Below are 13,608 nucleotides of genomic sequence, written 5' to 3'. Positions count from 1 at the left end.
TTTCTTCACCAGTGACATCATAAACAAAATAGCCCCATAGGGCACATAAGCTTGACATAAGTCCCCTGCTGTAGAAAGCAGCTCATCAATAATATTGATCATCAAACATCCAACCATGCGCCTGGCGTGCCTGCAAGCCCTCTGAAAATCACTTAATGTGAATGACTATTGACCGCTCCCCTCATCAATGGAGGCCAACAGCGGTGGAGGGGGAGCAGGAGGAGGAGGAGGAGGAGGAGGAGGAGGAGGAGGAGGAGGAGGAGGAGGAGGAGGAGGAGGGTGTCAACATCCGTGTTTTCTCAAACTGACATATTGTGGAAAAACAAGGCGCAGTGTAACAAGAGTGTGCTAACTAACTAACTAACTAACTAACTAACTAACTAACTAACTAACTAACTAACTAACTAACTAACTAACTAACTAACTAACTAACTAACCAACTAACTAGCAAAAACAAAACAAAAAACAACTAAGCAATCGTGCACAGAAATTGAGATTATTTGAGGGTGCATACATGATCCTGCTGCACTATTGTAAACCAATGAAAGAAAATCGCGTGCGCGCGCGGGTGTGATCAGCACCTTCAACGTTTGATTGATGGCCCTGTGTGGCCATGTTGGGAGGGGGGCGTGGACAACGAGAGGAAGAGCGGAGGAGGAGGAGGAGTGGGGTCGTTAGCGGGACGTTTCCCTTCCTCTTCTTCACTCTCTATCCTGTCACGGTGTGAGCCTCATCCTCCACTATACATCACCACCTCCTCTTCCTCCTCCTCGCTCTTCACTCTGCAGGCAGCAACAAGGACGTCCTTCTCCTTCTCATCCTCCCACTCTTCCTTCTTCTTCTTCTCGTGCAGACGATGCGAGCGACGATCTGCTAGGACAACTTCTTCTTTTTTCTCCGTGAAGATCGCAGGTAAATAAGCAACGTTCTATCCCGATGCCGATGTTGCTTGGGCGACGTATGAGCCGGTGCTGTCCACTCTCGGCGGTGCTGAAACCGCCCCTTCGAGACGGAAGAAGAGCATGCACGCGGCGGTCTTTTTCTGCGCGCACGTCGCTACGCACATACGCGCAAGCCCGGGTACAGGGGTAGTTGAGTGCACGAGCGGCTGCTGTGCCGCTTTTATAAAAGATGAAGAAGCCAACAGAGGAGAGGATGGAAAGTTTGACCACATGATCGGCACACGCACGCGCACACGCATGCGCGCTCACAAACTCACGTTGTTCACTTTCCGCCCCTTTAAGTCCGTTGGTGGTGACCTGTGCACGCTCACACACGCGCACACACGCACACACACACACACACACACGCACACACGCGCGCGCCCACTCGCACACAAAGCACACAGTCGTGTGTGTGTGTGTGTGTTAGTGTAATGGTAGTCTGTTATTTATTGTGTGAAGGCGAAGGCCTTCACACTTATGTTATTCTACTCCATTCACTTTATTATTATTATTATTATATTTTATTCTCCTCACTTTTTTGTCCCGCTTCTTCTTTCACAAAATTCACCCGATTCACTCCATTCCACTTTTCACGTATTCCAAATATTCAGGAAAGGGTGGCTTGTATTTTTCTCATTCCGAACATTTTCCGATTCCGCAAAATTCCCCAAATTCCGACAAATTTTTCCCCATTCATTCTTAATGGCACATTCGACATTTCACGTTTACGTCGTTCCAATTTGAAATTCACATCATTCAGCACATTCTAATCACATTCGGAAGGATTCTCGACATTCCCAAAATTCCCAAATTCAAAAATTTCACGTTTTCACGTTAAAAATTCCGACAAATTTTCACAAAATTTCGTTTTTCAGCTCTAACTTCTACATTTTTCAACCGATTCAACTCGTTCCAACTTTCAACTGTTCATCTTTTGCCTACCTATTCCACAACGTCCCACTTCCCAAAAACTTCACATCTTTTATTTTGAAATTCAACCAAAATTCTCTAAAATTTCGTTTTTCCACTCTAATTTCTACATTTTTCAACCGATTCAACCCATTCCAACTTTCAACTGTTCATTACTTTTCTACCGATTCCACAACTTCCCACTTACCAAAAGCTTCACATCTTTTATTTTGAAATTCACACCCAATTCCTTTTCCCTTCTCATTTCTACATTTTTCAACCGATTCAACCCATTCTAACTTTCAACTGTTCATCATTTTTCTACCTATTCCACAACTTCCCACTAACCAAAAACTTCACATCTTTTATTTTGAAATTCACACCCAATTTCCTTTTCCCTTCTCATTTCTACATTTTTCAACCGATTCAACCCATTCCAACTTTCAACTGTTCATCATTTTTCTACCTATTCCACAACTTCCCACTTACCAAAAACTTCACATCTTTTATTTTGAAATTCAACCAAAATTCTCTCAAATTCCGTTTTTGTACTCTAATTTCTACATTTTTCAACCGATTCAACCCATTCCAACTTTCTACTGTTCATCATTTTTCTACCTATTCCACAACTTCCCAAATACTTCACATCTTTTATTTTGAAATTCACACCCAATTCCTTTTTCCCTTCTCATTTCTACATTTTTCAACCGATTCAACCCATTCCAACTTTCAACTGTTCATCATTTTTCTACCTATTCCACAACTTCCCACTTACCAAAAACTTCACATCTTTTATTTTGAAATTCACACCCAATTCCCTTTTCCCTTCTCATTTCTACATTTTTCAACCGATTCAACCCATTCCAACTTTCAACTGTTCATCATTTTTCTACCTATTCCACAACTTCCCACTTACCAAAAACTTCACATCTTTTATTTTGAAATTCACACTCAATTCCCTTTTCCCTTCTCATTTCTACATTTTTCAACCGATTCAACCCATTCCAACTTTCAACTGTTCATCATTTTTCTACCTATTCCACAACTTCCCACTTACCAAAAACTTCACATCTTTTATTTTGAAATTCACACCCAATTCCCTTTTCCCTTCTCATTTCTACATTTTTCAACCGATTCAACCCATTCCAACTTTCAACTGTTCATCATTTTTCTACCTATTCCACAACTTCCCACTTACCAAAAATTTTCACATCTTTTATTTTGAAATTCACACCCAATTCCCTTTTCCCTTCTCATTTCTACATTTTTCAACCGATTCAACCCATTCCAACTTTCAACTGTTCATCATTTTTCTACCTATTCCACAACTTCCCACTTACCAAAAACTTCACATCTTTTATTTTGAAATTCACACTCAATTCCCTTTTCCCTTCTCATTTCTACATTTTTCAACCGATTCAACCCATTCCAACTTTCAACTGTTCATCATTTTTCTACCTATTCCACAACTTCCCACTTACCAAAAACTTCACATCTTTTATTTTGAAATTCACACCCAATTCCCTTTTCCCTTCTCATTTCTACATTTTTCAACCGATTCAACCCATTCCAACTTTCAACTGTTCATCATTTTTCTACCTATTCCACAACTTCCCACTTACCAAAAACTTCACATCTTTTATTTTGAAATTCACACCCAATTCCCTTTTCCCTTCTCATTTCTACATTTTTCAACCGATTCAACCCATTCCAACTTTCAACTGTTCATCATTTTTCGACCTATTCCACAACTTCCCAAAACCTTCACATCTTTTATTTTGAAATTCACACCCAATTCCTTTTTCCCTTCTCATTTCTACATTTTTCAACCGATTCAACCCATTCCAACTTTCAACTGTTCATCATTTTTCTACCTATTCCACAACTTACCAAAAACTTCACATCTTTTATTTTGAAATTCACCACAAATTCTCCAAATATTCTACATTTCTCAAGTAATTCAACACGTTTCAACATCGTTCGGCAGCATTCCCCGAAAAAGTTATTCATACATTTCGCCTTCACACGCAATTTCTCCAGAAATTGCAAAATTCTAGTTAGCTTTGGTACTGGGAGTGCAATGGTAGAGTTCAGGCTGCAGTAATCGTGTGTTGTGTAGAATGTGTACTGGTTGTGTGTGGGTTTTGTATACTAATATGCTAGTGTAGTGTATCGTGGTCTTATTTGTGAGTAAATTGTGTGAAGGTCACGTGTTATTTGTTGGTATATGATGCACATAGTGTGTAAAATGTGCAGTGTTACTGCGGCGCGTGTGGCACTGGCAATTGTGTACTGCATGTGGATATTGTGTGCTGTTGGTGTGAAAAATGTAAACTCATTTTGTGTTGAGTGTGAAAACTGTGAGTGGGTTGTGAAAAGGTCGTCTGACTTGACTGATAATTGTGTGAAAGTTGTGTGATATTTGTTCATACACCACATGAAGGTTTTGTGTTATTTGTCAGTAAATTGTTTGAAGGTTGTTTATAATTTCTAAGTGAGTGGAATATAAAATGTGAGTTGTGAAATGTGAGAGTGTAAATCCTGTGCTGGTTGTGTGTTGTGTGTGCAGGCCATTTGTGGGTTTTGTTGGATTGTGTATATTTTGTGTGATTTGTTTGTAATTGTGTAAAGATTGTATTTTTTATATTTATAAATCGCATGAAGCCTGTGTGTTATTTGTTGTGAACATGTATGAAATTTGAGTGTTATTTGCTATTAAATTGTGTGACTGTTGTCTGCTATTAGTAAATTGTCTGAAAATTGTATGTTCTTTATAATGTGCTGCAGGTGTGTGGCAATTGTCTGCTAATGTGTGTTGTGCATAAAAGTTGTGCGGCGATGACAGTATCCCGATTATGGTCCTTGTGTACTTGTCATCTGCTGATTGTTTGCTGCTGATGTATAAGGTGTGTACTCAATGTGTGCAGAGGTTGCAGGTGGACTTTGTTGTTTTGAATTGCGTGAATGTTGCGTGCTATTTGTTAGTAAAATGTGGACTGCTAGTTCTTACAACTAGTGTGTGGTAAATGGTAGGAGTGATGAATGCGTGAGCAGGATGTGTGATGTTTACACGATGGTTGTGTGTTATTTGCCAATAAACTGTGTCACGATCTGTTCTGGTGATTTGTTCGTAAATTGTGTCCAGGTTGCCAGTTTTGTGTAAAATGTGTGTTAGTGTGTATTGTTTATGTAGCAGCAGTGTGTATCACACAAAATGTAGGTTGTTCGGCGGGCAGATTGTGCAACGGTGTACGCGGGTGGTGTGTCCGGAAGCGTGCGGGTTCGTTCTGGTTGTGGGAATGTCAACAAGAGACTGTGCTGGTGTGTGTTCAGATTGTGTGTCCAGGGTGACACTTTGGCCTAGATTGTGCCATTGAGATCATCACAAAGCAATATCGTTCTTTTCATTCATCCTTTTCCCTCCCTTTATTTTCAGAGCTCTGGACTCGTCGGCACCTTTGAATGTAACATTGCTCCGACCAGGCCGGGAATAAAAAGCCATCGACAATGAATTTCGTTATGAAACAAGCGTTGGGAGGTAAGATTGAGTTTCTTGTGGCACACATGCAGTATGAGTCAGCAAATGTATGTTTGTGGGGGGGCTTATGATGTGAATCTTTACCACCACCACCACTACCACTCACTTATTTGTTGTTTAGTCAAGGTCTGACCACAATAAATGAGTAAAGTTGGTTGATAAACCAGCTTCTAGTCCAGTGGTTCAAATTTGGTAACAAAACCTCTCAGACTTTTTTATCGTTAAGGGTAACCTGGAAAAGTCCAGAATGTCCATTTTCAGACAGAGCTCCTCTTGAGACCTTTTTTGTGGGTTTACTCATTAAAGCAAGAATTCTCCCAAAATGACACCTTCAAACCAAAACGGAAGATTTCTTGCAAATTGTGGCCATGGCTTCTAGAGACGATGCGTAACTTTCAAATTTGATGAGAATGGGAGAGCTGTCAAAACGACCATTTCTATTATCCTATGAATAATACCAAAGATGAAATGAAGCAATTTCTGGAGGCCCCTAATAAAGACTCCTATAATCTGCCATCATCTCACGTCACATTATCATACGGCAGACAACCGGTGATCATGTATGAATATCATGTATGAATTTCATATATGAATATGTAGATTGCGACGCTTTTTTGTGAGCCTTGGAGAGTGTTTGAGCGTGAGCATTCTTGGAATTGGTTAACAATGTATTCACTTGAAATAGGACACAATTAAAGGTAAGCCTTTGGGGAGAAACGGAATATTACCCGTCATTTATTTAACTCCTTTTTTACCCAGTAGAAGAAGACCTATAAAGAGTTGTGTAGCGCCTGTGTACCGGTGTGTAGTGCTTGTGTACTGGTGTGTGCCTTATTGCCTCGGCTGTGAAGGAACACCAAATGCGCAGCACTTTTTATTTGGCGTTTGAGGAAGAGGAAGTCGGGAGTGACTGGAACAGCATTGGGATAGAGCAGTAGGTCTTCGAGCGGACTGACGGACAAAGGGCGTTTTGTGCATCAAGGCAGGACTCGACGACAGGCGACTGGTTAGGGCAGGCGCACGAGCCAACAAGGTCAGCAATAGGAATCGGACGGCAATAAGAGACGATCTGACAGGGAGCGACGGAAATACGTAGCGGAGTAGATCAACCGGCGATTGCTGTGAATGATGTGCATCATGGAAGAGTACTGGTGGTGTGCAGGGGAACAGAACTGGCCAGGGTTCTGAAAATGCAGCAGCCGGAATTTAAATGGTGGAGGGAGTCGCACGCACGCACGCACGCACACACACACACACACACACACACACACACACACACACACACACACACACTGGCGGAACTAGTATTTTTCATCCCTTCGGGGGGGCGTGGGCTGGCCAAGGATATCTCAGGGGTCTCCATAACATATTTTTCTTTTCTTTTTTTTTCATGAATCCAAATAATTCTTTACAAAATGCTGGTAAAGATTCACTATATATTGCCTACAAGGGATGGGTTGAAATGTTGAAAATATTCCGGAAAAAACGGGAAAATATGGAAAAGTTAATTAACTGGCCTGGCACCTGGGTGGCATAGAAGCATATTTGCCCCAGCGGCTCTCCCTCTAGCTGCACCAGTGACTTCCAATGACCAGTATGGGAGCATTTGAGAGCAATTACAGCACATTTAACACACCTACCGCTCACTATTCTCATGTAAGACTTTGAAACACAAACAAATCCCATGACACCGGGTAGGGAAGATGACCAGTTGGCCCCAAATTCTGACATTTTCACTTGGGCATGTTCTCACTTTAGTTAACATTAATGACAGTGTGCTGAGTTATGTACTGAAGTATATGTAATATGTTGGGATGTGGTAGTTGTGTATTGGTTGTGTGTTGGTGTATGGTGGTATTATCCCATCCGCAGTTGAGTAATTGTATATCCCTAGCGTGATCTATATTATACTGTATTGTGCGTCTCAGTGTGTGTAGAAAGTTGAAGCTCTTTGGTAAGAACTTGACTTCCTCTTCATCTAACTATCCACAATGGAGTGTGCGGCGGATTAGCTGCAAGCAATTATCTCGGCCTCTTCATGTGAGCTACCGGCACACGGTCACACTCCATCTGCTCGCACCCAAGCCCAACACTAGCATTCCGCCAAGTTTGTCTCCCGCTTCTGTGTCGCTCCGAGAGTCCTAAGAGTCCGGCGCTGGGGGGTGTTGAGTAGAGCATCAGGAGTCCAAGCACGGACGTGAAGCAACAGCCGGTTGCTCGCGCTGTTGACAACTGCAGCGCTGCGACATTCTGCGCCGAAGGAAAATTTGATTTATGAAGAATGCCAGGTGAAGGAATCTTTTGTCTCTTAAATTCATTTTTTTTGTAGTTAGCTAAAGGTGCTATATAAGTTTAATTAAAAAAAAAAAAAACCTTGGATGGATTCTTCTTCCTCTGTTGAGTAAAATGCAATGTAGCTATTACGCAATTGGCACAGCTGAGTGGTTGTATGAGGCGAACAGATGAACTCAACTCACTATGTAAAGCAATTTTGTGTCTGTTAATTACATAATTTACTTGAAGACTAAATTTGCCCCCCAAAAACTATATTTCTCTGCAAAGTTTTTTTTTTTTAACCGTTCAATTAAATAAGCATTTGTTTGAAAAAATGATTGAAAAACACGTCAGCTATGTCACGATACGATATTCTGACGGCTGTCGCTTACAAACATGGTCTACAAAATGGTCTATCGCTCATTGATGAACTGCTGAACTTCCGTTCTCCCCAATTACTAATAATACAACTTTTTTTGGTGACATGCCGACTCCCTCAATTTTGTGGTACAATTGAAGCTGGCGGTTTTGAAAGACTTGTTGAATTGTGTTCAATTTTTGTTGTATCATTGATACGTCTTTAGTTCGGCTGTGCTTTCTAGTATGTTGTCATCATGAAATGTTTTCAAGCTATAGAATTCTTTTGTGATGATGGTGAGAGAGGAATGGTAGGAAACCAGTAAAGACTAGAACTGTTGTGAACTCAGTGCCTTCTCTGCACGCATAAAACACAATCGTGGATTGGAACCGTACTCCATCTTATGTGTAGACCTCCTCAGACTCACACTTGTAATGCCTTTGGCCAAATAACTCATTTTGAGAAAAGTGGACAAATGATAAATTGATTCAATCTGTAAGTCAGGAAGAATGATGTTCGCGTATAGTGTGGCCTGTGTGCATTGGTGTGTGTGTGTCTTTGAGAGAGGGTGTCTGTGGCTCCCGTGGCGTCTGTGTTGATGGAGATTTATCACCCGTCGCATCAAAACTACTCGTAAATGGCGCCACATTTGTAACCTCTGCAACGTGACCCAATGGCCTGGGAGGAGGAGGTGGAAGATAAAACAGGACAAATTGGTCCTCATAAGATGTTAATGGAGGATGTTTTGTCTCCTCCGACTTCCTTTGTCACTCACACCCACCTTGTCCTCCTTCCCGCCCCGACCTCCTTGACTTTCAAGTCATCATGTGCCATCCATCCATCCTGCTGGTGTCAGGGCAGCCCTATCCCATGCTTCTCTAGGCCTTGCTTCCTGCCCAGCACCATCCTTCCCAACCCCCATCCTCCCTCTGCCGCCATTACTGTAAATCTGAAGGGCAAAGCGAGGAAACCTTAATCAGAGAGGCACTAGGGAAGATGTGTGCATGCAAGTGTGTGTTGCCTGAGCACGTAAGGGAAAAGGGATGAAGTGTATGAAAATACATTATTGACAGGGCATCACAACAAACACAATCTGCGCTAAATTCCGATTGAAAATATGCAAAAAGAGATCCAATAAAATGTAATGTGAAATGAAATAACCTGTTCGGGAATCTAACTTGTCATCATAAACTTATATAGGGAACTCTTTTTAAGTGCGCAAATTCCCCGCATATCCACATTTCACTTTTCTTAAAATTACCCTATTCACATGATATTTTTCAAACCTGTCTTCCGGACATTTGCTGGAAATGCCGGCTATTCAAAATATTGATGCTCTTTCTGAAATCTCCCTTCATAGGAAAATAGTAAAGGAATTAGGAAGTACATTGCTGCCTCGAGATACAAATGAGTTTTTCAAGATATGAGCCACTGAGCGATTCAAGGAACTGGCGTGTGAGTCGGTCGTTGCGGTCTTTGTGAATGTAATTATGTAGTTTGACTTTTTGACGGCTGTGGCGTTCCTTTCTCACATGCGAGTATCGGAAGCTGATTCTCGTAACTCAAATTTCACTTAAAAGCAAAATAATTAACCGAATCGTACATCAAACTTGTAAACTAGGGAACGTAGATGTCAAGGGCCTGTCTTGACAGATATTTTCTCCTGTATGTGTTCGTGTCTTAGATCAGGGATTGTCAACCGGTGGTCCGAGGCTCACTAGTGGTCCGTGGCGGTATTGCAGATGGTCCGCAAAATTGGAAAATAAATGTAACGTCTTTAAAAATAAAATAGAATTTTTATTTAGACTTGATTTATTTTCCAGCTAATTTTATCAATCATTTACCAATCCAAATTATGCCAAATGTAGCCGAGATCCCCAAAATAGACATACCGTTGCAAATAAATAGCCTGTATAGGTTGTTGCGAAATAAAATAATATTCCGCCAAAGCAGTGGTCCCAGAGTTGCTTCTTGGTTATGATGGTGGTCCCTTGGAAAAACTGTTGAAAACCCCAGTCCGAGATTATGTTCAGCGTTAAAGGCGTTAAAAGGATACACATTACATACATGATAATGAATCCTAATATGAATGTACCCGCATCTCTGCTCACTTCTCGTGCATCTTCTGGCCGCTTTCTATGATAGCATAAAGTCATCAGTGCTCAGACAACCGCAATGACTTCTTGTGATATTCCATTCCAGCAGGAGATTTGCGCACGGAATGAGGCACCGTGTGCGTTATTTATCCTCTTCTACACATGCTCACACTCGCTCAAACAATTTTCCAGCAGGAAGGCGCCTATACCTTCCTGAGATAACATGACACAGGCTTTAAATAACACACGCTTCCTGCCGCCTTTCATCGATGGAGACGTTTGCGCATGGCTGGCCAAGCCCAGCCCGGCCGACAAATTCAAATGAGATTTTTCACACTTGTGCTGGCTCGCGAAAATCACATTTGCGGTTTCCAACATGGTGGGGGGTGGATGGGTAGGGACTGTTTTAATCCACTTCAGAGGAATGGAGGTCGTCTAATCCTGATGAATTGATACACGGTTATTGAACGGGACGCCTTCAGATGCTTATCGCGCTACGGATGTCAAAAAAGAAGGCGCTATCCTTTCAATGTTTGTCTGTGAGGTGAAGATGAAACCTGGAGAAGAAAATATGATCCTACCGATATATTAATTACACTTTAATTACTATTACATCATCAGTTGCTCAGCTGGGAGTTTCTTTCTCCCCGGTTCCTAGTTGCTTCCTCAAACACGGGTAAACTTTCCAATTATCCGGAATTCACTGGAGCTGGTCAGCAGGCATTAAATGCCGTTAAAGGAAAAATATATTAGGCCTGCGGGGGGGATTTCGGGTTGAAGTTGAAATGCATGGTAACCTTTGCAGGTGAATTTTGGTTTGACCTTCTCTAAACTGTTGAATGCACATGTCCGACTGCTCATTCTTCCGGCACTCTTTGCACCTCTTGCTCTTCTCTAATAAGAGGTTTAACAGCAGAGTTGGAATTGATTTTCATCCTAAAATTGTGGCAAAGAAAAATAAAATGGGAAACAAACAGTAAAAAAGAAATTTAAAAAAAAGACAAAAGCTTTAGCAGAATTTGCTTCTCGTCGATAAAGGGGACAACAATTAATCTATTAAGTGAATTGAGAAAAAATAATAAAATAAACAATTGTTTTGATAATCAATTACTCATTTGGAGATGTTAAAGTTATCCATGTAGTGCTTATAATTTTTCCCTTTCAGCAGTAAATATTCTCAGATGGATGTAGTCGTCCACGAATGCAGGCTGATTGTGTTTGTCTTTGACCAAAGTATTACTTTTGCAAACATCAGCAAGATTTTTTGCACTCTCATTACGGACCAAACCAATAACCAAATCAGAATTTTGCATTTTCTCCACTATCGGTTTGAAATAACATCCTGCTTTTAATATAGGGAAGGAAATGAAAAAGCTTTGATTTATTTTTAATTTGAGTTTGGATTGGCTTGTTCTCTTGAGGAGCTCTGTGTTTGACTATTCTCTTTTCTTTTGTTGAAGCTGATTGACTAAATTGATCATTCTCCAAATAATTATCGAAATAATTCCAAGTTCCAGTCTTAGTATAAACAAGTTGCTACACCTTAGAAACAGTGTCAGCGTGAAAATTATGGCTGAATTGATGATGTAGGTGTCATCCTTCCTCACGCCCGGGAGGACACGGATTGAGCTGTGGGCTTTTGTTTGTCTTCTTCAAAAGGAAGGTGACGAATGACAGCGGCTGGACAAAAACACGACAGCGTGACCGCATCACAAACGCATCTCAATGATCAAGTGCAAAAGGCTATCATCGTGCGCCACGAAAAGACTGACTCGCACTTAAACTGGCGGCTACAAACAAATCTTTGCCAAATGTGGACAAAGAATGCTTAAAAAAGAGGGCGGCCATTTTTTCTCACTTGCTGCTGACTGATGCTTGTCCCATAACTACACAAAGAAAACAGGTGAGCCTTGACGGTCTTTACCTGAGCCCTGGGGCGCTGCGATATCATTGTCAGTCTGCAGAAAGCGACAAAGTGGCCGCCCCTGGAGATGGATAGGATAAAATGTTGCTGCTTCATCCATATGCAACATAACCAAGATGAATAAGAATAGTGGGAGAGCATAGACCCTATTATTATAAAGACGTGTAAATACTTTGCTTCCTATCTAAAACTTTTGATCAAAAGAAAGTAAGCGTTACATTCTGAAGTCTTTCTTCTTTATCCAGCCAAAGATGACAAGTTAATAAAACTCGACATAAAACTTGTCATGCATAAACTGCAAGGCCATCATTCCTTCCAATTATCGTAGATAAAGTTGCACAATTGAAAATAAACAGAGCAAGCAGAAGTAATCCACAGCGTGAAAATTGAAAAAAAAACACGACATTCTCTCAGGTGTTGTTCGAAGCATGACCCCATTTACTATGCTGACGTTCTCTAAGTAAAAGCACAGCGTCTTATTTTTTTGCAAGATGAAAGTTCGATGGATGAGGAGATTCTAGAACAACAACATCAGCTGGCTTCCTTCCAACTTCATCAAACCCAGCGACATAAGCGAGCAGCGTCTTCCGATAAACAAAACACCGTAATCACATCAGTGAGCAGCCTTGTTTCTTTCACTACTTGTACCATTATGTTGCCTGCATTCACAAAATAATTCTTCTTATTCCTCCTCACACACATCACAAGCGTGAGATTAACAGGAGCGCAATTCCCCGGTTGATTTTCTCCGCCTGAATAATTTCTCAATGTTTGTCGCAGTGCAGCTTAGGCGGGACGGCAGCTGTGTGCAAAGGTGCACACCCGTGAGAGCGCTGGGAAGTTGAACACCCGATGTTTCTCCGACACTTCTCCATTGTTGAATGCAATCGCAACTACCGCAGACGCCACACTCTATTCTACTCTACTTTCTTGTGCAAACTTGAAAGTCATACAGTGTCAAACTCATTTTTGTCGCAGGCCGCATTGTAGTCATAGTTTCCCTCGGAGGGCCTTTATGACTATCAAGTGAACAATGTGTAATTTTAGTCATGACACAAAGGTGATGCAAATTGGTGTTCTTGAGGGCTACGTAGAAGGATGTGACGCGCTGTGTCCGGCCCCCGGGCCTTAGGTTTGTCACCTATGCCATACACTGTACACTTGAAGTGAACTCAATTCAACTGTGACCAGTTGAGACAAGCACTGATCTGTTTTTTTTGTAATTGATGAGGAGAAGCAACAAATTCATGTGTTTCTTACCCCCACCTTCAACCTTAGGGGTCCTGGCTATCGTGGCAGCATTTTTCATTTGCGTTCAAATCAGGGCGGTCGGAGCCCACGCCGCACTTGACATTTTGGGAACAGACATAGACTTGCTGAGGTCCGTGCGTGACATCAGCAGGAAAATTGAAACATGTGCTAGAAGGTGGGGCAACGAGTACCGTAATTTTCGGACTATACTACTCCTCTGATGTGGCTAATTTTGCGAGGTCCCTGTGTGAAAGAAAGCACACAAACAGCTTCAGGAGGAGCCCACAATTTCATTTCTTTCTAAATAATTGGGC

At 41.5% G+C, this 13,608-nt stretch overlaps 1 protein-coding gene across 1 annotated transcript in view; it reads left to right on the top strand.

Moving 5' to 3' along the window:
- Positions 1–640: 640 nt before the first annotated feature.
- The window catches only part of LOC133162992 (complexin-2-like), a 40,304-nt gene continuing 27,336 nt past the window's right edge, over positions 641–13,608 (top strand). The window contains exons 1-2 of the mRNA XM_061292481.1: positions 641–912; positions 5,290–5,391. Coding sequence (XP_061148465.1) covers positions 5,361–5,391 — 31 coding nt within the window. The 5' untranslated portion in view covers positions 641–912; positions 5,290–5,360. The remainder of the gene's footprint in view (positions 913–5,289; positions 5,392–13,608) is intronic.

The sequence above is a fragment of the Syngnathus typhle genome, linkage group LG1, assembly GCF_033458585.1.
Source record: "Syngnathus typhle isolate RoL2023-S1 ecotype Sweden linkage group LG1, RoL_Styp_1.0, whole genome shotgun sequence".
Classification (NCBI taxonomy): Eukaryota; Metazoa; Chordata; class Actinopteri; order Syngnathiformes; family Syngnathidae; genus Syngnathus; species Syngnathus typhle.
This window is presented reverse-complemented; position numbering and strand designations above follow the sequence as displayed.